The 24,135-nt window shown below is 43.3% G+C and overlaps 2 protein-coding genes across 2 annotated transcripts in view; one reads left to right on the top strand and one right to left on the bottom strand.

Annotated features, from left to right (window-relative positions):
• Window positions 1-293: 293 nt before the first annotated feature.
• LOC134878314 (serotonin N-acetyltransferase-like) lies at window positions 294-3,747 on the top strand. Its single transcript, XM_063904268.1, is given in 6 exon segments — window positions 294-364; window positions 1,185-1,388; window positions 1,913-2,067; window positions 2,636-2,785; window positions 2,787-2,840; window positions 3,129-3,747. Coding segments are annotated over 5 exon segments (672 nt in total). The 5' UTR covers window positions 294-364; window positions 1,185-1,240; the 3' UTR covers window positions 3,294-3,747.
• Window positions 3,748-9,461: 5,714 nt separating this feature from the next.
• The window catches only part of LOC134878278 (envoplakin-like), an 18,014-nt gene continuing 3,340 nt past the window's right edge, over window positions 9,462-24,135 (bottom strand). The window contains 22 exon segments of the mRNA XM_063904210.1: window positions 9,462-13,264; window positions 13,360-13,452; window positions 13,547-13,675; window positions 13,766-13,849; window positions 13,939-14,089; window positions 14,189-14,382; window positions 14,474-14,612; window positions 14,695-14,873; window positions 14,996-15,168; window positions 15,713-15,810; window positions 15,918-16,072; window positions 16,357-16,503; window positions 16,652-16,762; window positions 16,858-16,953; window positions 17,048-17,155; window positions 18,056-18,186; window positions 18,189-18,216; window positions 18,510-18,551; window positions 19,640-19,771; window positions 19,861-19,984; window positions 21,048-21,202; window positions 21,478-21,577. Of these exon segments, the coding sequence (XP_063760280.1) occupies window positions 9,740-13,264; window positions 13,360-13,452; window positions 13,547-13,675; window positions 13,766-13,849; window positions 13,939-14,089; window positions 14,189-14,382; window positions 14,474-14,612; window positions 14,695-14,873; window positions 14,996-15,168; window positions 15,713-15,810; window positions 15,918-16,072; window positions 16,357-16,503; window positions 16,652-16,762; window positions 16,858-16,953; window positions 17,048-17,155; window positions 18,056-18,186; window positions 18,189-18,216; window positions 18,510-18,551; window positions 19,640-19,771; window positions 19,861-19,984; window positions 21,048-21,202; window positions 21,478-21,577 (6,094 nt within the window). The 3' untranslated portion in view covers window positions 9,462-9,739.

The following is a 24,135-nucleotide window of genomic DNA, read 5'->3' as shown; positions in this document are numbered from 1 at the left end:
ATTTTTACTATGAGGTTTATTTTTCAAATCTTACAACCGACTATTCTGACGGATGACAACACAATGGCCATAAAACAATGAAACCCCGCTTCTTTTGGTGCAGAAATAGAAGTTTGACTTTTGATACTTTTCGATTAAAGTGTTAAAAACAATATTATATATTAAGGTAATGTTCCCAATACACACCGAGTTACCTTTCTCTAAAACCCACAGCGATATGAACGTGTGGAGCTCTGTCCCCGGGGAGACGAAGTGTCTGTAATGCGTCATTAACGTCAGTAATCCCTCATCATGGGATATTCATAATCACTTCATAATGAGGAGAGGCGTCCGAGGAGAAGGAGCGCCGGAGAACCATCACCAGGTAAGTGTCGGAAACTTCAGTGTGGAAAGGTTGTTACTCTATACTGGGAGGCAGTGGTGCTTTCATTACCAGAATATTGTATTTATTTATTTTTTAAAAATGTGTTTCGTGACGGCTGCTTCATTTAAAAATAATAAAAAGATCAAAAGAAATTACATTTTAAGATGAGATAGAATAAGATATACTAACGTTCAAAGTTAAGTGAAACATGAGCCAAAAAGGATCAACTCAATAATCATTAAAATGTTCTTATAAATATAATAACTTTAATCAGAAATGTGCAATAAATAAGATCAAATGAAATACAAATAATAATGAATGAAATTAAGTTCAAAAGAAGTTGAAGTAGAAATGTGTAGGGAAGAATATAATATAATAGACCCAAATATTTATACAAACATTAAGTAACCATGTGCAAAAGAATACAACATGTATAATAAAACTGAACACTAAATATTTAAAGTAATATAAGACTTTAAAATGAAAAATAAAGTATAAGTATTTGTTCAATCAGAAGAAGTTCAAGTAAAATATCCACATTGAAGTGGTCTGGGGACATTGTCCCAGACATTTTGGACAAAGTGCTTCTGTAAACACACGTGGACAACTGCTCAAACACACATTAGTGGTGATTCATGGGTAATGTGTCATCATGTGTCCACCAACAAAGGAGCCAGGTAATTGCAGAGTTCAGTAAATGGACAGCGACCTTCCCTCGTTCACTGACATCCAACATTGAGATGCAGATGAGCTTGTGGCTGACAGTGGAGGAGGTTCCTATAAATACTAACCCCCCACCCCCATCCTGCTTTCCTCCCAGGGTCTGACAGAGGAGAAGAAGACCAGAGAAGAAAGGAGGAGAGAGTGGATCCTGTGATGTCCGTAGTTGGCGCGCAGCCTTTTATCAAACCGATGCAGCCTTCCGTTTCCCCCGGAATCCAGAGGAGACACACGCTTCCTGCCAGCGAAGTGCGGCCTCTGAACGCGCAGGATGCCATCAGCGTGTTTGAAATCGAGCGAGAAGGTGAGTGCGCACTCTTCTCCGGGATATGGTGAGGCAGACATCCGCTGTGAAGGCAAAGGAAGCGGTGTAGCGTCTGTGCGTAAAACCAAGTGTGGCATCGACGTGCCTTTTGTGTCACCTTTTGTATTTACATTGGTCAGCTGTTCTACTACATATACATGAATATGTTGAATATGACATGTGTAATGTTTAATGGGTGATTTGAGCTTGCTTCAGCGTGCGTAAAAGTCGTGCCAATAGTGCTTTTTATTCATGATTTTTGCATCTTTTTGGCCAAACTTCACCAAACCTATTTCCAAAGATACTATTTGACTTTTTGATACAATACACCGTGACTTTTTCTGTCTTTTACACACTATACTAGGACTTATTATATTATAATTTTTGTTATACTGTACGATTACTTTTATATTTAATGGGCAATCTAGCGTGCGTAAAAGTCGTGCCATTTGTTTACGCGTTGTTTCTCTCTCTCTCTCTCTCTCTCTCTCTCTCTCTCTCTCTCGCTCTCTCTCCTCTCTTAGCCTTTATCTCTGTGTCTGGTGAGTGTCCTCTCCACCTGGATGAGGTGCGTCACTTCCTCTCTCTGTGTCCGGAGCTGTCGATGGGCTGGATAGAGGAGGGCCGGCTGGTGGCGTTTATCATCGGCTCTCTGTGGGACAAGGACAGACTCACTACAGTGAGACACCCTTCACATTATTCATCAGAACTCTTTCATAGTTATTTTTTTTGTAAGAACATACTTATATTAGTTCTTAATTTGCTCTTTTTTTACACCTGAATTCCTCTTTCTGTAACTAGATATGCACCATTATACACCAAAGCAAGAAACCTGATTCTTAGTTTATATTTTTGACATTTTTGTGCTGATAAAATATGAAAATCAAATGATCCAATCTACAAAAAAAATGCTAAAAAATAAAGTCTTAAACATGAATAGTTTGTGTAGCATCACTTGTTTTTGCCTACTAAAGTAAAATACTACTTGATGCAACAATATCAATAATAAACCACATATAGAGGATATTTTCCTGCAGAAAGAGCAGTATTTACACCTTAAACACTTCTACTTAAGTGCCTTTCTCAATGCAGGACCTTTACTTATAAAACAGTATCTATTTCTAGGCACCTTCCATAACACCCAAGGACATCTTACATGATGAACATAGGACAATGGGGAAGCAGGGAACATTGGGCACTACAGTACTTTAACTCCTCTAAATGATTTCCTCCTCCACTGTCTGCAGGACGCGCTGACCCTCCATAAGCCCCGCGGCTCCACCGTGCACATCCACATCCTGGCCGTGCACCGCACCTTCCGGCAGCAGGGCAAAGGGCCGGTGCTGCTGTGGCGCTACCTGCAGTACCTGCGCTGCCTGCCGCAGGTGCGCCGCGCCTGTGCTCATGTGCGAGGACTTCCTCATCCCCTTCTACCGGAAGTGCGGATTCAAGGTACACCGAGAAAACCGCTAGATGGATGGATGGATGGATGGATGGATGGATGGATGGATGGATGGATGGATGGATGGATGGATGGATGGACGGACGGACGGACGGACGGACGGACGGACGGACGGACGGACAGACAGACAGACAGACAGACAGACAGACAGACAGACAGACAGACAGACAGACAGACAGACAGACAGACAGACAGACAGACAGACAGACAGACAGACAGACAGACAGACAGACAGATAGAGTCCTGTCAATAAAGCTTTTGAACTTTGAACTTTGAAGGTGCTGGGCCGCTGTGCCATCACCGTGGCCAGCATGAGCTTCACGGAGATGTGGTGCCCGATAAGTGGACACGCCTACATGCGGCGCAACAGCGAGGCCATCCGGTTCCCGCAGAGCCCGCTGACCGTGCTGAAACCGGACGCCGAGGAGCCGCTGGACGTATGACCCGGCTGCTCAGGCAGATTCATCCACACTGTTTTAGTCTTTTTCTTTTAAACAAATATACTTATTGGCATTTTGTTTTTCCAAGCAAAAGACTTCTACATTCATGAATAAATCCCAGATACGTAAACGGACGTGTGCATTTGTTAATGGGTATTTAACAGTGAGTTAGCTACTCCCTTTTTTACATGTTTTTCTTTTGACAAATATATTTACTGGCCTTTTTTTTCCAGCAAAAGACAGGTACAAATGTTTAAGCCACCCAAGAAATAAAAACAAATGGAAAAAACCCACAATGAGGAACCACAAGAAGCTCTACAACATCATCCATTTCTTTCATACTAACTCAACAAGGTTTGGGTCTTTTCCCCAAATAATGTAAACATTTCTCCATATTTTAGCCTTTTTACAGTTCTCCTTTGGTTGTTTTGTCCCTCAAACTGTGTTGAATTCAATCTTTGTGCAATAAAAACAAGAATGTACAGTGCTGCCATGTGATGTGTTCTGTGTATGTGTGGCTGCTTTAGTGTCTGTGTGGTTGTTGGAGTGGTTTAATGGTAATACTGGATGTCTGTGTGGTTGTTGGAGTGGTTTAATGGTAATACTGGATGTCTGTGTGGTTGTTGGAGTGGTTTAATGGTAATACTGGATGTCTGTGTGGTTGTTGGAGTGGTTTAATGGTAATACTGGATGTCTGTGTGGTTGTTAGAGTGGTTTAATGGTAATACTGGATGTCTGTGTGGTTGTTGGAGTGGTTTAATGGTAATACTGGATGTCTGTGTGGTTGTTTTATAGTTTCTTTCTGAGTCTTTGAGTCTTTTCGCACTCACTTTCTATCTCTTTTTAGTCATTTTGAGTCTTTCCTGAGTTTATACGTATTTAACGGACATTTTGTAGGTGGCAGGACACCTCAGGCCCCTGTGTTTCTCACTAAGAGGAGGAGTGTGTTGACTCACTGATGTTGTGTTGCATGTGTGTTACATTCGCACAGTAAGCTGTGCTGATTAGCACCTTCATGAACTATGGAACTGACGTCAGAGACCTTTATCTCCATTAGGGGGCTTTAACTATCGTAAACTTCTGAGGACTTCAGTCAGTCTGCACATCCACACTTTGCATTCTGAGGGTTTTTTTGCAGTTTCACAAATCCAATATAACATCTGTACTGTTTAGACGATGAAAAATCAATGTTTTTGACATAACATATAAGTCTTGTAGATGCACAAAATGAAGGGTTTATCTAATCCCACTTTCCCTTGAATACTTCAAGATGATAATTAATGAAATAAAAGGTCTTTGGATTTCTGTGGTGTAATATTCCTCATGATGTCTTCTGTGTTGTCCCTCTGGAGGACAGCCAGTGTGAAGACGTGCGCTGTTGAATGCAGCTTTAATCCATGGCACCGTTAATCCATTGACGTGCCGGTGAGCAGCTCCCTCTCACTGAAGGACAAACTTAGTGTCACCTCATTAATGACACAGTGCACCAATTAAAAAGTACAGTGATGACGTATTCTTGTAGCTTGACCCTGAAGGCAGCATTTCCCTGGTTCAATGAGATTTCTTCATTGGATTTTGCAGAAAATAATCTCTGTGGCAAAAAACGTTTCTGATATTTACACATTTAGTTCAGCGGGATAATCTCCACATACTAACACCACCTTATGATTTCTGAAGTAAAAATCTAACTATAGAGGAACTACAGCACGGTCACATGACTTCACGTCCCCACCGCTAAGCTAAAGGAGGCCAATGTTGGGCTATAAAGGAACTACAGCACGGTCACATGACTTCACGTCCCCACCGCTAAGCTAAAGGAGGCTAATGTTGGGCTATAAAGGAACTACAGCACGGTCACATGACTTCACGTCCCCACCGCTAAGCTAAAGGAGGCTAATGTTGGGCTATAAAGGAACTACAGCACGGTCACATGACTTCACGTCACCCCCGCTAAGCTAAAGGAGGCTAATGTTGGGCTATAAAGGAACTACAGCACGGTCACATGACTTCACGTCACCCCCGCTAAGCTAAAGGCGGCTAATGTTGGGCTATAAAGGAACTACAGCACGGTCACATGACTTCACGTCTCCAGCGCTAAGCTAAAGGAGGCTAATGTTGGGCTATAAAGGAACTACAGCACGGTCACATGACTTCACGTCTCCAGCGCTAAGCTAAAGGAGGCTAATGTTGGGCTATAAAGGAACTACAGCACGGTCACATGACTTCACGTCACCACCGCTAAGCTAAAGGTGGCTAATGTTGGGCTATAAAGGAACTACAGCACGGTCACATGACTTCAAGTCTCCACCGCTAAGCTAAAGGTGGCTAACGTTGGGCTATAAAGGAACTACAGCACGGTCACATGACTTCACGTCACCACCGCTAAGCTAAAGGTGGCTAACGTTGGGCTATAAAAGAACTACAGCACGGTCACATGACTTCACGTCACCACCGCTAAGCTAAAGGCGGCTAACGTTGGGCTATAAAGGAACTACAGCACGGTCACATGACTTCAAGTCTCCACCGCTAAGCTAAAGGCGGCTAATGTTGGGCTATAAAAGAACTACAGCACGGTCACATGACTTCAAGTCTCCACCGCTAAGCTAAAGGCGGCTAATGTTGGGCTATAAAGGAACTACAGCACGGTCACATGACTTCAAGTCTCCACCGCTAAGCTAAAGGCGGCTAATGTAGGGCTATAAAGGAACTACAGCACGGTCACATGACTTCACGTCTCCACCGCTAAGCTAAAGGCGGCTAATGTTGGGCGTAATGACGTTTAGTGGTAACATTCAGACACTTCTTAGCAACCACTGATGTATTTTATGAGAACAAAACGGTAATTTTCTGCAATAATCCGCAGAGCCCTTGTGTTGCTAACTTATGGGTCAGTCTACAACAGTACGCCATCACTGCACCTCTCTATGGGTCTTTAATGTTTATTTTCTGTAACCTTTGTTCTGATGGTTATTTTTTCTCAATTGATTTGCCTTAAAATAGTAAACAAAATCTCAGTTTCTCAAAGTTCAGGGAGAAGGCTTTAAATGTCTTGTTTTGCCAAAAGATATTCCGTATAATAGGATAAAGTTAGAAATCTCCGTCTCCCCTGCACTTTAACCATTATGAAGCGATTATCTAAGTAGTTGGTATTTATTATCTTTGCCTCAATCGACTGATAGATGATGGAGATTTTTCTCAGGGAACAAAATCTCACAGGTCAAGTGAAGGTTAAATACAGCATACAGAACGAGGTCAGAGGCAGAAATCTGCAGAAGGAATACAGCTCGCAGCATCTTTGGTTTCAAGCTGCCGCTGCCAGATGGCCTCTGTGCATGTTTGGCTGTCGGGGAAGTCTCAGCTTTACGGGAGTTTATCACCCCTGGCAGAGGCTTCTGACCAATAAATCAGTACGACCTTTCTAGCAAATGCATTTATGAATTTGTCAACGCATGGATTAGGAGGATCATGACTCATGGTTTTAGCTTTTATTCTATTCATGATCAAATACCACCGGCAATCATTCCACTCTCTTTGTGAAGAGAGTAACACACTAAATACCAGTTGATAGTGGTGTTAGCATGATTGCAGGGCAGGCTTAGCCATTGCCATTCATACACAGAGAGATGTGCAAATGGTAATTGTCCCGGGTTTAAACGATCAGCACTACAGTCTACCATTATGACAATAAGAACCCAGAAAGCAGCTGCCAATTACTGTGCAAATATGCTGTCGTATTTAGCAGGCTTTTAACAGGAAGGGAGTCATCACACAGGCGCCCTGGTCACTGCGGTATTGATAGAAAAACAATGCAACATTTGGTACCAGGCTACACAGAAACTCTATGAATCAACCAATCAGTGAGGCTTGTTGACAGCATTGTCTCAAACCCCAGCCATGTCCTGAACACTGAATGTGATTATTTTACCATCAAAACCATTGAGACACTCAGCAGCAGGGTGGGGCATTCACTGACGTATTCTATGTCGTAGAACAAACCGTTAAAATGTGTTCAGCTTGTGTTAACAGGCTAAAATCCACAAAACAAATTCAGAAAACCATTGACTTCCAGACAAGGGGAAGCAGGAGGGAGTGCTACAATGTTGACTCATTGATCAGGTTGAGGACTCATTCCTGCACCACTCTACAAAATGCTGCTTGGATTTTGAGGGAATAGGTCACCTGATGTGAAAGCTACTGAAAAACTGTAAGATTTTTCACTTAAAATGTTGCTGATTTTTTTCATAAGAACTGTTGTATTAAGTTGTAAAAAGCTGTAGATTCCCATAAAGAGACATGTGTACGAGTGGTCTAGTGTATTAATACTAGGTCATTGGGTCACATATTGAAAAATAAATGAGACTTTTCATAACATATGTATTAAAAAGAAGTCAGTCCTGAAACAAATACAGAGCTCACTCCCGGATCAAACGTATGTGAGAGGGTCTAGAACATATTGAATGTATCCTGTCCTTGTTGAAGTTGCAAATGAAGCTGATCTGATGCAAGAATACCATCACTGTATCGTACCATTAAGGACAGGGAACACCCCCCCCCCTCTTCTGGACGCAGAGTGGGGCCACCTCAGCCTCCAGACAGGCTCATGGGCAGTAATCCCACAAAGTCCTTTCAGTCACCGGGTAATCTGTCCGGCAGACATCCCAGCATACGTGCTCCCACATCAACACCCTCCACTGTAAACACCACCATGGGGTCAGACGGGGTCCTTGAGGCAAATCCCCCAAAACAATATCACCTTTAAACCCCTCGCCAAGAAAAGATTTTAGACTTGTTTACATTTCAGGCTCTTCAGTGTTGATTTATTATAAATGTCGACCCGTGAGTTTGACCTTGTTAACCTCACATGTGTGAGTCATGTTTAATCTGTACCCTTAATCCATCATTTCCAAGCATAGCCTTTTTTAAATACAACTATTTAAGTATCAGTTACAGGAGATGACTCACTGTGTGGTGGAGTTCCTGGAAATGGTTTTATCCCCCATGTTAAACTGAGACGCTTTCATTTGATATTATAGGGCACAAACATGCCACAACTCTGAGTAAAATATAAAATTGTATTTATAATTTGACTTACCTGCAATTGCTCTGATAGTTGGCAAAATGATATTTAATTTAACATGATTTAAAAACAAAAATTAATTGAATTTAAGAAGAAGAATATCAATAAATATATACAAATAATTCATTCTGATTTACTAAAAAACATTATTTATTTAATCCGCTGAATATTCCTGCTAAAAGAGTCAAACATTTTTCTTGTTACAAATAATTCCTCTGATTTATTAAAAAACATTGCTAATAAAAAATAATTCCTGAGATTTAAAACAAACGTATTTTTAGTGATTGATTTCATGTTTACAATTAATATTTCTGCGCTTAGTTTGCCCAGTTTTTTTTGTGGAATATTAGTTTTAAAAAAAGGCAGCAGTGTTTGTGTATTGTTTGCATGCTCTGCTATTATTGATGTATTTATTTTAATGACCATTGAAAGTTTGTCCAATTGCATCTTTCGTGTTTTGAACCTAAAGACCCCATTGAGCAACTAAATGGAACTTTGCCCAGTTAGTCCACTTAGAAGTCAATTAGATGTTTCTAGTCCCTTTCAATAGCAAGCCCAACCAGATTACTGTGTCTGAACTCCATCGACATCCCTGATGAACACGGAGACGGGAAGGTATGCTGCAAGACCAAAGCAATCAATCTGAGGATCCTAGATTAAGACTTTGTAGTGGATCACAGATCAACCAGTTACGAAACCTATGTAAACAAGTAAGGTAACTACATTACCCGCTGTTATGAGTTTAGTCAATCCTTATGTAATGTAATATCTAAGCTTTCCTTACCTCATTAGATATTTTAAATATATTTACAGAGTATTATCTTTCTAACTGTCCCTGTAGCAGCTCTGTGAGGCAACAGTGCCATGAGCTCAATACTAGCTCCTTTAAGCACCATCTAATGCTAAAATAGGACAATGCTAACATGCTAAACTTTACCATTGCACGTTAGCATCTTAACCCGTGACGATTAGCACTAACAACTAATTACAGCCATGCTAAAAAAAAGCATAGTCATAAGGGTGTTTAGTTTATGAGCTGCAATGTACTGAATGATCATTCATCTGTCTCTAATTCAAATAACAAAACAGAAAAATGAATGTGAGGAGTTTAATGAACACTTGCAAAGTATTTAGCAGCTTGACAGTGCTGAGAAAACAGTTTACCTTGTAAAACAAACTTTACCCTCTTTTATACAGCAGACCAAACAAAGAAGCACTGAAAAGAGCGCAGTTTCACCCACAATGTAGTTTTTCCCTGCCTGTGTTTACAATGGAGCACACACACACTTCATATTTATCTTTATCAGTTAGCATTATCACACAACCTCTAGCACCAGTGGCTGCGACAAATAAAACATCTTAAACTTCACATCTAATATCTGTTGTAGGAGGGACTGAAGCGATAGCTTGAGTAAGATGGGGCATCTGTGGCATCATTAGAGGCGGCGGGAAGCAGCAGGAGCCCCGTGTGGCTGTCTGTCTTACACCGATCCATCGCCTGCTTGTATGAGATCTTCTCTTTCGTAATGGGGTCCACCAACTCTTTCTTGTAGGAAGTCTCATCTTGTAGCTCATCTGCTGTTTTGCTGTCGATAATATTGGTGGCGAGAGCTTCTTTGACTGATAGGCGGCCTGCTCTAGAGGGATTCACAAACCCACCGGTGAGGTACTGCGCCTCCATGTACCTCCTGGCATTTTCTTGGGGAATATACCCTTTACTCGCGGCGGGTCCCACTGCGAGACGGTCTTTGGTCATGGGATCTGCGACTCCTGTGAAGGCCTTTTGGGCATTCAGAAGCGTGTGCATGTCACCCGAGTCAATGAGCCCGCGCTCAGCTGCTTTGTGGACGGATAGTTTGTCCTTTTTGGCGAGATCAACGATTCCCCCGGAGGCTGCTTGGGCCTCCAGCAGCTTCAGAGCTGTGTCGGCATCAATGAGTTTGCGGGTCAGGGCACTTCTGACGGACATCCGGCTATCAGTGGTGGTGTCTAAAACCCCGGAGATGGGGAAATACTCATCACCTGCTGTAGCAGTGAGGTTGTTCAGACTGCCACTGTTGTGACTGTTGAGTTGGCTGTTATACTGACTGTTTACTGTGTTGAGGTTGGGGAAGGAGGACCTCAGGGAGCTTGGCATGGAGTTCAAGGGAGAGGGTGGGGTGGTTCTGATGGGTGATCTTGGGATAGTAACTGGAGGAAGGACAGGCTTGCTGGCTTCCCCTGCAACAAGGAGGGCAAACTCAGTAATGGACATTTTCCCTTCCTTGTAGCGGGCCACTTCGTACTGGGTCAAGCGACCATCCTTCAGAGCATCCTTGATAGAGTACTGCTTTCCACTTTTGCGATCCTGCAGGATTATTGTATCCCCATCTGGACCAGTGGAAGTGATTTCCTCCCAGTCGCATTCCAACTCAGACAGGTGAATGTAGTGGTTGCGATCTATCAGCCCCTGTACATAGGCATCATAGGGAGACATGTCTTTACCGGTCTCTGGGTCCAGGATGGTGATCTTAGTTGAGAGGTTTGTCTCCCGGGTGTGAGTATCAGAGTGGTCCTCTTTCTGGACATTGTTCTGCAACTCCATGATCAGCGTGTCTCTCTGGTGTATCTTCTCCTTCTCGTTGAGGATGTCTTTCTCCAGCCGTTGTAATTCGGCGGATGTCTTCAGACTCCTCTGCTTGAACATCATGCTTCTTTCGCTCACCAGCTTGGACTGTTGCTGGAAGGTAATGCTGATGGTATGTCTTTGAGCCTCTAACATTTTGAGCTGTCTGAGCAGATCCTCCTTCTCTCTCTGCAGAGTGTCTTTGGTGATGACGAGACTGGTTTCCTCCTCAGAAGTCACGGAATGGGAAGACTGCAGGTGAGTCATCCTGATGTGGAGGTTCTGGGTGTCATCTTCCTGGTTCCGCCTCAGATTTCTCTCCTGTGTTACGAGATCTCTCAGACGGTCCCTTTCAGCCTCCAATGCCGGGTCTTTCTCTACGCGAACGACCTCTCTGTAAACAACCTTCTCAATTGACTTCTCCTTTTGCAGAATTTCTAACTTTATCCTCAGGTTGCGGATTTCTCTCTCTATACGACTCATATTGTTGGCCTCGCTCTCCAAGTTGGCACGTATACCATCAGTAAGTTTTTCCAGCTGAGGATCTCGCTCCACTTTCAGGACCTCCTCGATGACAATCTTTTCCTCAACGGGCAGTGGAGAGTTTTCCAATTCAAGAATGCGAGACTTGATCTGCCTGAGCTCCGACTCTACTTTAATCTTCTTGTGACGATCGTCCATCTGAGCCAGGGTACTCTCTTTGTCTTGAATCAGCGCTCTGAGCTGTCGGACCTCCATGTCAAGCTTTCTGCGGGCTTTCATTTCGTCGTCTAGGTTCTTGTTCAACTTGTCATGCTCCTGTAACTGCTTGGGGTCCTTCTGAAGACGCACCACCTCATGCATGACTATTTTCTCCTCTGGCTTCTGCCTTTCCAGGAGAATGTATTGGTTCTGGAGGTCAAACAGCAACTCCTCCACACTGCGGCGCTGTTGAATCTCTTCTCTGACATTCCTCCGGAGTCTGTCAGCCTCTTTTTCAAGGAGAGGATCATTCTCATATTTGATGAGCTCCTTAGTGAGCAGCTTGGTCTCCACTTTGGATTTTTCAACCTTCAGCTCATCTCTTTCTTTGCGTAGTCGGGTCAGCAGCTCGATGGTGGTCTCGTAGTTGACTAGCAGACGGGAAACTTGGTTGTTCAGCCTTTGCAATTCCCTGGTGACCTCTGGGCTTTTCTCTTCTTTGATCACTTCCTGGGTCACCTCCTTGTACTCCACTTTGGGTTTCTGAGAGCGCAGGGTGGTCAGAGTCGTGATCAACATCTTGATTTCGTGCTCCAGGTCTGCACGGTTACGGCTGGAGTCCTGAAGTTCTTTCCTCAGACGCACCAACTCGATTTCTGTCTCAGGATCAACTCTGTAGATCTCATTGATGATCTCCTTGACTTCAACTTTGGGTCTGAGCTTTTCCAGCTCACTCCAACGTAGCTGCAAGGTGGTCAGGTCCTTCATCAAGGTAGCATTCTCATCTCTCTCCTCCTCCAAGGCGGTTTGTAGCTTCTTCGACTGTTCCAGCGATTCTGGATCTTGCTGTACTTGCTTCACCACCTTGGTGACTATCTTAGGTTGGATGGTGGGAATGACCCTCTCCAGTGTGTTAATCTGGCTCCTTGTGCTAAAAATGCTAGTGTTGAGCGACTCGGAGCTGAGATCCTCATCTGAGATATTCCTCTGGAACATGAGAACAGATTTCAGCATCTCTGGATCCTTCTCAAGTCTCACCACTTCCTTCTTAACAATCTTCTCCCTGATTTTTGGTTTCTGCTGAGACAACACTGTGAGCTCGGTTTTCACGTGAATTTTCTCACTGTCTCTGGTTTGGAGCATCAGCCTTATCCTCTCCATCTCTTCTCTCATCTTGACGGCGTCTTTGTCGAGCTGGGGGTCTCTCTCGTACTCCGTCATTACCTTGGTCACCAGTCTTGGTTCGACTCTGATCAGCTGTGTTTCCAGTTTGTGGATCTTCTCGCTGATAATTTCGATCTCAGAGCGGGTTCTTGACCTCTTCGACGACTCGTCCTGGATCCGACTTTTCAGTGACTGTAGTTCCACCTCCAGTTTTGGGTCACTGTAGTATTGCACCACCTCCTTCTCCTCCAACCTCTCCACTCCCCTCCTGTTCTTGAGCGACACAAACCTACTACGGTATGTTTCCAGGTCTCTTTCAGCAAGCAAGCGTCTGGCCACCTCCTCATTTAATTCCTTTTTCAGACTATCACTCGCCTCCAGGTCCTTCCTATCGCTTTGTAGCTGCATCTGCTGATTGACCACCACCTGACTAACTTTCTCTTCATTCTGCACATGGATAAAAAGATAAATGGTATTACTTTGGGCAGGTAACATTTGGAATAATTACTTGAGTGATGTATTTTGATGTCATGATATCGTACCCTGGCCTTGATGTTCTTTGTTGTCCCCAACTGGCTGAGCAGCTGATTGCTTTCTGCAGACACCTCGGAGAAAAGGTTCAGTAGATCTTTCTCCTGCAGGAGAGAAAATAAGATACGAAACTGAAGTTAACAGAGGGAACATTTTTCGTAGAAATGGTAGAGAATTGTCATGAGTCTTTAAGTGTACCTTTCTCTGCACAGCTTTATCCATGGTTGAAGTTTGACGTAACTTTGGGACTGGTTCCTCATAGTCATCATCATCGTCATCGTCATCATTCAGAGTGCCACGGTAGGTGTTCAACTTAGCGTCATACTCCTGAAAGGAAATGCATGTATGGATTCAAAGATTAAGTACAAGGAAGCTTAGTTCACTGTAAATAAGAATGTTTATTTTCTCTGAACTCACATTCAGGACGCTCTGCAGATCGCGGGACAGATACTTGACCCGGTCTAAATCATCGGTTTTCTTTTTGATGTCCTCAACTACTTTCTAAACATGTAATCCAAAGAGAATTGAGTTAGTTTGTTTTTAGAATTTGGACACATTTGAATGTAGATAAAGAAATAGTTCCCACTCACCCTTTGAGAGTTTTGTTTGGCTGTTATTTGCTTCACATCGTCTGTAGGTTTGATCGCGTTATTGGGCAAATTGACCAAGAAGAAGTCCAGTGACTGAACAGCATTCTGGAAGTCTTGGTTCTTATTGGTTGCCTGCTTTACAAGGGCAGACCTAGAGTGAAATGTGAAAAACAATCCTTAACTTCCATTGTTCAACAAGTCGGACTAGACAATCACAGTTACAGCAAATGCTGATTTTAGTTTGACTCACCTTTCCTGGAGCTGATTGTTGACAGACGTGTAACGGTTCTTCAGCTGTTTCACCTCATTCTCCTGGCGCCGGATGTCCGGACAGTATTCATTGTATGTCCGCTGCAAGGAGCTGCATGACTGCTCTGTCATGTCCAAGTCTCTGCCTAGTTTAGTCAACTCATCCTTCTTGGAGGTGACATCCTGACGCAGAAGCTGTTCGGCATAAGGATAAAGACGGGTTACGATTCCTGTGCTCCTGAAACTGTTAAATCTTTGACTTTTTTTCCATTTTGAAGTACCACACCTGCAGCTGCTGGTTGCGACTCGGGAGGGTGTGGGGTTGATCAAGAATGGCGCCTTCTTTGGCTAACTTGTCCTCAAACCCTGAGACAATGCCTTCCACGTTCAGCTTCTGCTTTTCCAGGAACATGGAGGCTGTAGCTCTGGTTGAGAGGAGAGAAACACAGGAGGTTGAAAATTGATGTTTTAAGGAAAGAAAAAATCATATAGAGAAGGTCTTCTTACTTTTTCTTATAGAGGTCGATGAAGTTGTTGATGTCGTCGATCTTGTTGTTGGCGGCGCTGAGTTTGAGGGGCAGGGAGGAGGCGGTGGGTCCGAGAGGCTTCTTGGCCAGAATGGGCTCCATCTCTCTTTGGAGGGCATTCTTCTCCGACTCCAGCTTCCTCACAGCCAGAGCAGATTTCTGAAAGGGCAAAGAGTTAATGATGGCATCAAAATAGACACGTTGAGTGACCCGAGGGTGAATTTCAACACACAACACAACTGTAGCTTGTTTTATTAAAGCACAATGTTGTTCCTGTTCACCTCGTGCTCTTGCAGGCGATTGTTCAGGTCCTGCGTCGGGTTGCGGTTGTCCAGCGGGGCTCTGAGGCGACTCAGGATTTCTTTCTCGTTCCGCTCCAGAGCTTTGTTGATTTTGTCGATTTCACTGGCCAGCTCTGCAGCTCTGGGATCCTCGGGAGCACTTTGAACCGCGACTGAGGAGCAATGGCAATACGTTTAATCAGAATCAGAATACCTTTATTCGTCCCACAGAGGGGACATTTGCATTTTTTACAGCAGAAAGAGCCAAAAACAGCTCAATATTAACAAAGATACAAAATATTAAAAAGAATTAAAGATACAAAAGTAAACATCCTGCAACAGTTTTGAGATATAGCAGCCAGGTATATATTGCACATAATTGGTATTGCACAACAGGGTTGAAGACTCTGTGATGGTCCTAAAGGCCTTTACAAAGGCTCCCTAATCCAAACCAAGATAGCCAGCTTCATCTCTCCATACATTCGCCTCCAATCCTTTCACAATAAAAGCCCTAGACATAAAACTAACTGTTTACCTAGGGGAACGTAAAGCATTTTGCCAAAAGGTAACTTAATACAACAGAAAGATATGAAGGATCCAAAGATGAACTGGCATGAATCTATTCTTCAAATGGTGTGCTGTTTATTTGTCACTGTACGCTTTTTCAGGAAGAGGAAACGTTGAAAGTTTGTCCTGTTTTGTTGTCTTTCTTCTCACCTGATTTCTGAGGACGGACACCGTCCACAGTGGAGTTCTTCAGGGAGGTCATGAGCGCAGATCTACGGCTCTTTAGATCCTTCAGCGCTCTGTCCAGACTGAACACACACACACACACACACATCATGTTCCATTAAAACACATCACAGGATTTATTGCAATGTTGAGAAAACGTACGGTAGGGTGTGGGGTTTGCACTCTGTACCTGTTTACTTTCTCCAGGGCCTCTGCGTCAGGGGGGGGGACCAAAAAGCAGGTCCCGGGGAGGGTCCTGGTCTTCCCACTGCTGCTCTTGAGCTCCCAGTTCTTATTATCAGAGTTGGACTTTAGGGTTAGAGTCTCTCCACGCCTCACTGTGTCCTGGAGCACACGTAGAGGGAGATAAAATAAAGATAAGAAGAATATATAATATCATGTTTCATGTTAGAGGGTCTTGGACTGATGGTCTTCAGGGATTGTAAGGCTGTGTTGAAAGTTCCTTGTGTCTCGCCTTGGTAAAAATGCCAGACTTAATAAAGTATTATTATCTATATAGTTCTCCGATGTGTACTTTTTGGATTTGATATATCAACGTGTGTCGCCTCTTGAATATTCTACCCTGTATCTCTATACTGAAGTCTGTCATTGACTGAAACATATCTTACATCTTCGTCAGCCCAGTCGCACAGGGCCTTGACGGTGGTGGGTTTGGTGGGGGCGGTCCGACGGAGCTTCAGAGGAACAACGCTGTTGCTGAGCTCTCTGAGGTCCGACAGACGCTGCTCGTTCCTCTTGACCGCCGGCTCGTCTCCCTGCAGGAAATATGGCGTTAGAAGAGAAACACACAAACAAACGAGCTGGCAACCAGAAGCAAAAAGAATTCTAAATGTAGTTCATATCTTTGATGCACCTAATTTCGTAAAATGCATATGGAAGAAATATTATCAAACTGAGAGTCACCTCCAGAGCCATCAGGACCTCAGGGTTACTCTTCCCGGTGAGATCCTTCGGGTCCAGATTGGAGCTGAGCCTCTCCAGAGACTTGGACAGGGTCTCTGCCTCCAGCTGGAACTGCGAGGGAACATATATAACTTAAGTATTGTACTTGGGTGCTAAACCTTACTTTAGTTTTTCCGTTTTTATGCAACAAAGTCATTGCTCTGTACCTTCTTGTACTCTTCGATGTTGTCCAGGTGTATTTCCTGAGCCAGGCACAGGTTGAGGAAGGCCTGCCACTCCGACTGCACAGCGTCTCGGTGCGCCTGAGAAAAAAAAAAGCCTCAATTCAGTATTTTCATTCATCACCATGTATTTCACCCTTCACATCGGTATCATTCTAATGTGTGACCGCTGTACCTTTATTGTAGAGCTGGCAGGATGCTTCTTCTCAACGAGTCGGTCTCCTTCCCCCTGCAGCTTGTTGATCTCGGTCTCATGAGCCAGCAGACCGGTGGTTTTGAATTTCTGTTAAAGACAATAGAAGTCAGACTACAACCTTCATTTTCCTTTGCTGACATCATTTATAAGTCCTTGAAGCCTGAAAGTGGGTCAGCATTTTAGCACTTCCTGTTCACTGGTCTGGAAGTCACCCCACTGGTGAATTTAAAAAGAGAGGTTGCTAACAACTGTCTAAATGAGACGACTAAACGTCATCACATCCAACATTAGCCGCCTTTAGCTTAGCGGAGTCATGTGACCGTGCTGTAGTTCCTTTATAGCCCAACATTAGCCGCCTTTAGCTTAGCGGTGGTGACCTGAAGTCATGTGACCGTGCTGTAGTTCCTTTATAGCCCAACATTAGCCTCCTTTAGCTTAGCGGTGGTGACATGAAGTCATGTGACCGTGCTGTAGTTCCTTTATAGCCCAACATTAGCCGCCTTTAGCTTAGCGGTGGTGACCTGAAGTCATGTGACCGTGCTGTAGTTCCTTTATAGCCTAACATTAGCCTCCTTTAGCTTAGCGGTGGTGACGTGAAGTCATGTGACCGTGCTGTAGTTTCTTTATAGCCCAACATTAGCCGCCTTTAGCTTAGCGGTGGTGACGTGAAGTCATGTGACCGTGCTGTAGTTCCTTTATAGCCCAACATTAGCTTTTTACATCAGAAATCATAAAGGTGTTAGTATGTGGAGATTATCCTGCTGAATAAAACGTGTAGGTATCATAAATGTTTATTTGACAAAGAGATTATTTTCAACAATCCAAAGTCACATGGAGTCTAGCAGCAGCAGCAGCTATACAGCACCGGTTACACCTGTTTGGACCAAAGCTGGTGTAACCGGTTCTTGCAGCATTATAAATATTCTTCCCTCCCAAAATCCCCCATAATGACTTCCCCCTCAGGACCGCTGCCCCCCTCCCCCTCACCTCGTACTCCATGCGGACACTGGGGGCGTCCACAAAGCGGTCGCTCCAGTCTCTCTGCAGGATCCTCTCCTGCTGACCCGACAGGTAGCTCAGCTCCTTCCTGCAGCTCTGCACGCACTCGTACAGCGAGCCAGGTGAGCGCGCCGCTGCTGCGACAGCTCCTGCTCAACCAGAGGGGGGAAAGAGTTTACTCTACAGTGTGGAGTCCCCTAAAACTTAGAGGCTTACTGTAGGGATTTCTGGAGACTAAAAACTAGGAACCAGTGGATGTAGATTAGTTGGATTGCAATACATCTAAAGGTTCCTCGGATATTCAAAGCCTCTAACCCTATTATATTAGACATTCCGCTCATCCATTGACAGATTCATTACAGAAATGAAAAACATGCATTACATACACACATCCCACTCAACTCAAAACACTTGGAAGAGTCACAGTGCAAAAAAAACTCACACAAAGTTTGTCGTATTTGTCCTTGAGGGCGGCGTACTGCTCCTGTGAGGAAAGAGGAAGAAGACAGAAGGTGAATGATTCATCCTGCACAAGATCTATGTGTGTATATATGTTATTATTAGCTTGTGGGGAGATTGTCTGTCTGTCTGTCTGTCTGTCTGTCTGTCTGTCTGTCTGTCTGTCTGTCTGTCTGTCTGTCTGTCCAAAAGCAGATTTCAGTGAGTGTTTGATACCTTCAAAAACTGCTTCTTTAGCTAAAGGATTTTCTGGAAAATATCCTAGGATAAAAACAGTCTTAACTCTGATGCTGTCTTTTTGTTATGGCTCAAAAAAAACTGTAAAATAATCAAAGACAATATGAACCAGTGGCTCTACCTCTGCTCAGAACCAGTGACTCTACCTCTGCTCAGAACCAGTGACTCTACCTCTGCTCAGAACCAGTGACTCGCTCAGAACCAGTGGCTCTACCTCTGCTCAGAACCAGTGACTCGCTCAGAACCAGTGGCTCTACCTCTGCTCAGAACCAGTGGCTCTACCTCTGCTCAGAACAGGTCAATGATTCACGAGGGTTAGTGTAGTGCAAACATGTTTTATTTTCGTCCAAAATGCAAGTGAAATAACTTCTTGTTATTGCAATCTTGATTGTAAGAAAGCCTGGGGGGACAATAGAGTGCTGCAGGAATGAGTTTCAAACCCTGAATTGATTTAGCTTTTTACACTTCCCGTACCCTGGTCTGGAAGTCAATGGTTTTCTGAATGTGTTTTGTTTTTGCCTGAAATAAGATCTGTGGTTACCACAAGCTGAAGAGTGTTTTAACGTTTTGCCCTCTGACTAAACGTCATCACGCCCAACATTAGCCTCCTTTAGCTTAGCGGTGGTGACGTGAAGTCATGTGACCGTGCTGTAGTTCCTTTATAGCCCAACATTAGCCTCGCCCAACATTAGCCTCCTTTAGCTTAGCGGTGGTGACGTGAAGTCATGTGACCGTGCTGTAGTTCCTTTATAGCCCAACATTAGCCAGGTTTATCAGGGAGATGCTTCACACTGGGTCGACCTACATCCCTGCACCACTGTACTGATTGTGGTTTATCTCTTCTTTGTGTAGTGAAGGTCTGCACCTCTCTGTTACCTTGGAGGTGGTGGTGCTGGGCTCCAGCTGGTCTTTGTAGGCCTCGATCTCCTGGTGCAGGATGTTGTGTTCTGCGATCTGCTTCTCCACGTCAGGCAGGTTCGGCCCGTATGCATCTGACTTTAACTGTCTCTGAAAATCACAGAATCAGGACATTGTTCAACCTGTGACCATTATAAATCCTGCAGATGTTTAGCTCACGAAACCAAAGACCAACGGACCATTTTGTCGTCCAGCAGAGGGCCCCAGTCGATCTTCTGTTTGGGATCTAGAGCTTTGACCTGGGAGTATAGATCCCTGTAGATGGAACAGTCCTTCACCCAGCGATCGTGGAGGTTTTTCACGCTGCAGGAGGGAGAACCAGACACAAAGTATTTCAGTCAATAATGCGGAGAAGGGTGGAGAGAGGGGGGAATGTGGAAGTGAATATTTGAGACGGGTATAAGTCTCCCCGGCATGCAACACATCGAGTTTTAGGTGTGTGTTGGCACGCATGCAGCGGTGGAATTTAATAGTACAAACACTGAAGTACTTTACTTACATTACAACAACTGTACTGTGAGGCACTTTATACTCCTACTCCACTTCATTCAAAAGGGGGAAATAGTGCTTTTACTTCCATTATTTTCATCCTACAGGTACAGCGCTGCTAAATACTTAAATAATCAATATTTTGTACAATTAGACGATTCAATAATTGGCGGTTTTAGAGAATATATTGCTTTACACATTAGTATTTTCACTAGTATTTATTTATATACAAATTAGATTTTTCTGCCAGTTTGTACTTTTACAATTAAATCTTTTAGTACCTTTTATTGGATTTACTTTTAATTAAGTAACATTTTTAATGAAGGATACTTACTTATTTCTCAATTTACCATGTGTTTATATTTTTAAAGTATCTTTTAAATGTATTTTGAATATTTTGGATGTTTTGTTTTTAATTGAGATTTTTTTGCATTTGGCACATTTCATTATTTGGGTAGATTTCAGTGATTATACTTTTACTAAGATAACATTTTAAATGCAGGACTTTTACTTGTATTGCTACCATTAAGTCTCTTAAACTGATATTACTTTAATATTTCAGTGTTTTCTATTTTTTAAACACGTTTTTTATTTTGTTCCAACTCATTTTGATTCTTTTTATCTTCATTTATTTTTGTTTTTAATCATTGGGTGAAGCTCAAAATTCTTTTTACAATTCTAGATGTTTTTATTTGCTTGTTTTTCCTAGATGGTTGATTGCTATATTTGTGTATTTGTCAAGAGAATAGGAGACAAAAAGGGCAGGTCTTTGCCCCTTAACCATCTCCCTCCATCTCCTTTTTATTTCTACATTTGTTTGAGCTACAGATGTGCGTACCTCCTCCCCCTCTGAGTTTCTCTCTCTGGATAAACTCACTCTTTCTCGATCTCATTGGCCTGCGGGTGCTGCAGCCTCTTGGCTTTGTCCACGTCCATGAAGAGGTTCTTCAGCAGCCCCTCGGCCTCCGACAGGATGTCAGCGTTCTCCCTCTGGTGGAGCAGCGTCTGCTTCTTGCCATCGCGCTCTGTGTCCTGCGAGGGGACAAAGGAAGCTTTGTGTTTGTCCGATTCTATCTTCTCATCTCCAGGAAACAATCGTTTGTCTCTGAGGTTATCTGATGCTGAGAAGGCTTGAAGATTTGTTGATTTGTGTGATCTTGATTGCTGAACAAATCAAATCCAGCCCTAACCATACGCTTTCCGAAAGCTGACATTTGTTAGTTAACATTTCTCGGTGCATAGCACCAACATCAGCCAGTTAAAAAGTGCCCAGCGCCCCCGCAGTGTAATTGATACCCCTCTCTTACCACACCCAGATGATACTCTGCAGCCAGGATGTTCTTTTCTACTTGGTCGGCACCTTTCTGCATCCGAGAAATCACCACAGCCAGGTCCTGGGCCTGAGCCCTGAGGAAAAACACAGAGAGAGGTGACGGTTAAAACTTCAGTCTGAACATCAGCAGGAGAGGACTCTTTAAAGTAGAGACTCTACATACTGATATACACCTGAACATCAGCAGGAGAGGACTCTTTAAAGTAGAGACACTACATACTGATATACACCTGAACATCAGCAGGAGAGGACTCTTTAAAGTAGAGACACTACATACTGATATACACCTGAACATCAGCAGGAGAGGACTCTTTAAAGTAGAGACTCTACATACTGATATACACCTGAACATCAGCAGGAGAGGACTCTTTAAAGTAGAGACTCTACATACTGATATACACCTGAACATCAGCAGGAGAGGACTCTTTAAAGTAGAGACACTACATACTGATATACACCTGAACATCAGCAGGAGAGGACTCTTTAAAGTAGAGACTCTACATACTGATATACACCTGAACATCAGCAGGAGAGGACTCTTTAAAGTAGAGACACTACATACTGATATACACCTGAACATCAGCAGGAGAGGACTCTTTAAAGTAGAGACACTACATACTGATATACACCTGAACATCAGCAGGAGAGGACTCTTTAAAGTAGAGACACTACATACTGATATACACCTGAACATCAGCAGGAGAGGACTCTTTAAAGTAGAGACACTACATACTGATATACACCTGAACATCAGCAGGAGAGGACTCTTTAAAGAGTTTCAGGTGTGGACTCTAACTGGAACAAAAAGAATTCCATCACCTGCTCGACATAATTCCTTCCTGACTCGTCATCCCTCCAACCTGTTTGTTCTTTCATTCCTCCGCCAAGGAGATATGAAAGCAAACTATTTATTCTGACACACCCGTTTCAGGACACACTGTAGAGGGGGGGGGGGGGGCGGGGGTGTCCCTGTCCCTGCCCCCCCCCCCCCCCTCCCATTACAGTCAGGAATGCTGTCCAATCAGATCTTATCTTAATTTACAGCAGGTGATGACAGCAGTCAGACATTAGGGCTCGCAGGAGGCCGAGGACTTCCTCTATCCCTCCCTGAGGAGGAATGTGACTGTACCTTTAGTCGGTGCATTTTACAGGTACTGTTTTATCGCTTTCGTTACTCGTTACTGGCTCTGAAACATATGATGAATTTATCAAATACGAGGCTAAACCACCTCACAGTGACTACATGTAGGGGTGATACGATTGGTTGATTGATCGATGAGTTAATTGACATTAGAAATAACCCTTTGAAGAGTCCTCTGTCTCTGTATGAAGCAATGGAATGTTAACGAGGCGCCTCTCAGTGCAGTTAAATAAAACAAACAAAGTAAAGCAGCTATAAAAACACACTCAGCAGCATGAATAGAAGGCACTAGGAAAGTTAAATGTACCGAGGTAGACATTTACAGAGATCCATTTAATAAATAGAAAGTCATTTTTGTGTCTTAATTTCTATTATTGAAGATTAATGAAGTCAATTTTCATGTAAAAAAAGCCAAATAACGATGGATTCAGGGCATCAGATGAGTGTTTTCTTCCATTCCTTTTGATTATTATTATTTCATACATCATTTTATGTGGCAGGACAAAAACAACCAATGTCTAGGTGCAGTTTTTGATCATTTTATGACATTTTACAAACTAAATTGATGCGTTTGGTAAATATTCCTGATTAAACTAACATACTTTAAAGGACTTTCACTTGTAAAGAAGCTATTTTAACATTTTGGTAATTGAAAAGTCCAGCATGTGTCCGACTTATCATTCATTTCTTACTTTTTAAAGAGTGTTTTTCTGTGTTTTAGCTTTTACTGGAGGGTAACACTGTCCGATGATATAGAGGGGATGCCCGGTTAAAATGCTCCACAACCTCATCCATTTCTGACGGATACCACGGTTACAAACACACCGATGAAACGTGTAAATCAGGTGATGCGTTCACTGACTCACCGCCATTCAAAGTCAAGTGCCAGTGTGCTGATGAAAGCAAACACCGAGACCCTGCCCTGCCACTCCCTCTGCCTTCAGTGTCTGCAAACACTCCCCGCTGTCAGATACCACAGTACACACTGAAGTACAGCTTTCACATACTTGTACTTCACTACGAGTATTTCCAATGTGTACTTCTACTCTGGTGCACTTCAGAAGCCAGGATCGTCCTTTTTCCTCCCCTACGTTTATCAACTAAAACAGATTCTAAATCCACTTCTACTTCAGTAAGATTTTGAATGCAGTACTTTTACTTGTAACAGAGTACTTCTACACTTGTTGTATAAGTACCTTAACTTCAGTTATCTTCCCGTCACCTCTTCTGACTCTCTCGTTTCTGTGCCTGAGGGCCGTCGCATTAACTGACTTTTATATCTGGTTTCTGGAGTGTGTGTTTAAAGCTTTACTCCAGTTGATAGAGTTCATAAAGTGTGTGTTTGTGTGTGTGGCTCTTTGCTATGTGGTGTAACCAGTGTGTGTGTTTGAGTAGAGGAGTGACTCCGGCCGCAGTCAATCATGTTGTATAAAGCGACACGGGGTAATAAATGTGTGACTCCTGCAACCCTCCACCCTGAAACTGTTTAAC

Source organism: Eleginops maclovinus, chromosome 16 (assembly GCF_036324505.1).
Source record: "Eleginops maclovinus isolate JMC-PN-2008 ecotype Puerto Natales chromosome 16, JC_Emac_rtc_rv5, whole genome shotgun sequence".
In the NCBI taxonomy this organism is placed as follows: domain Eukaryota; kingdom Metazoa; phylum Chordata; class Actinopteri; order Perciformes; family Eleginopidae; genus Eleginops; species Eleginops maclovinus.
Note: the sequence above shows the minus strand (reverse complement) of the source record. Positions and strands in the feature narration are given on the sequence as shown.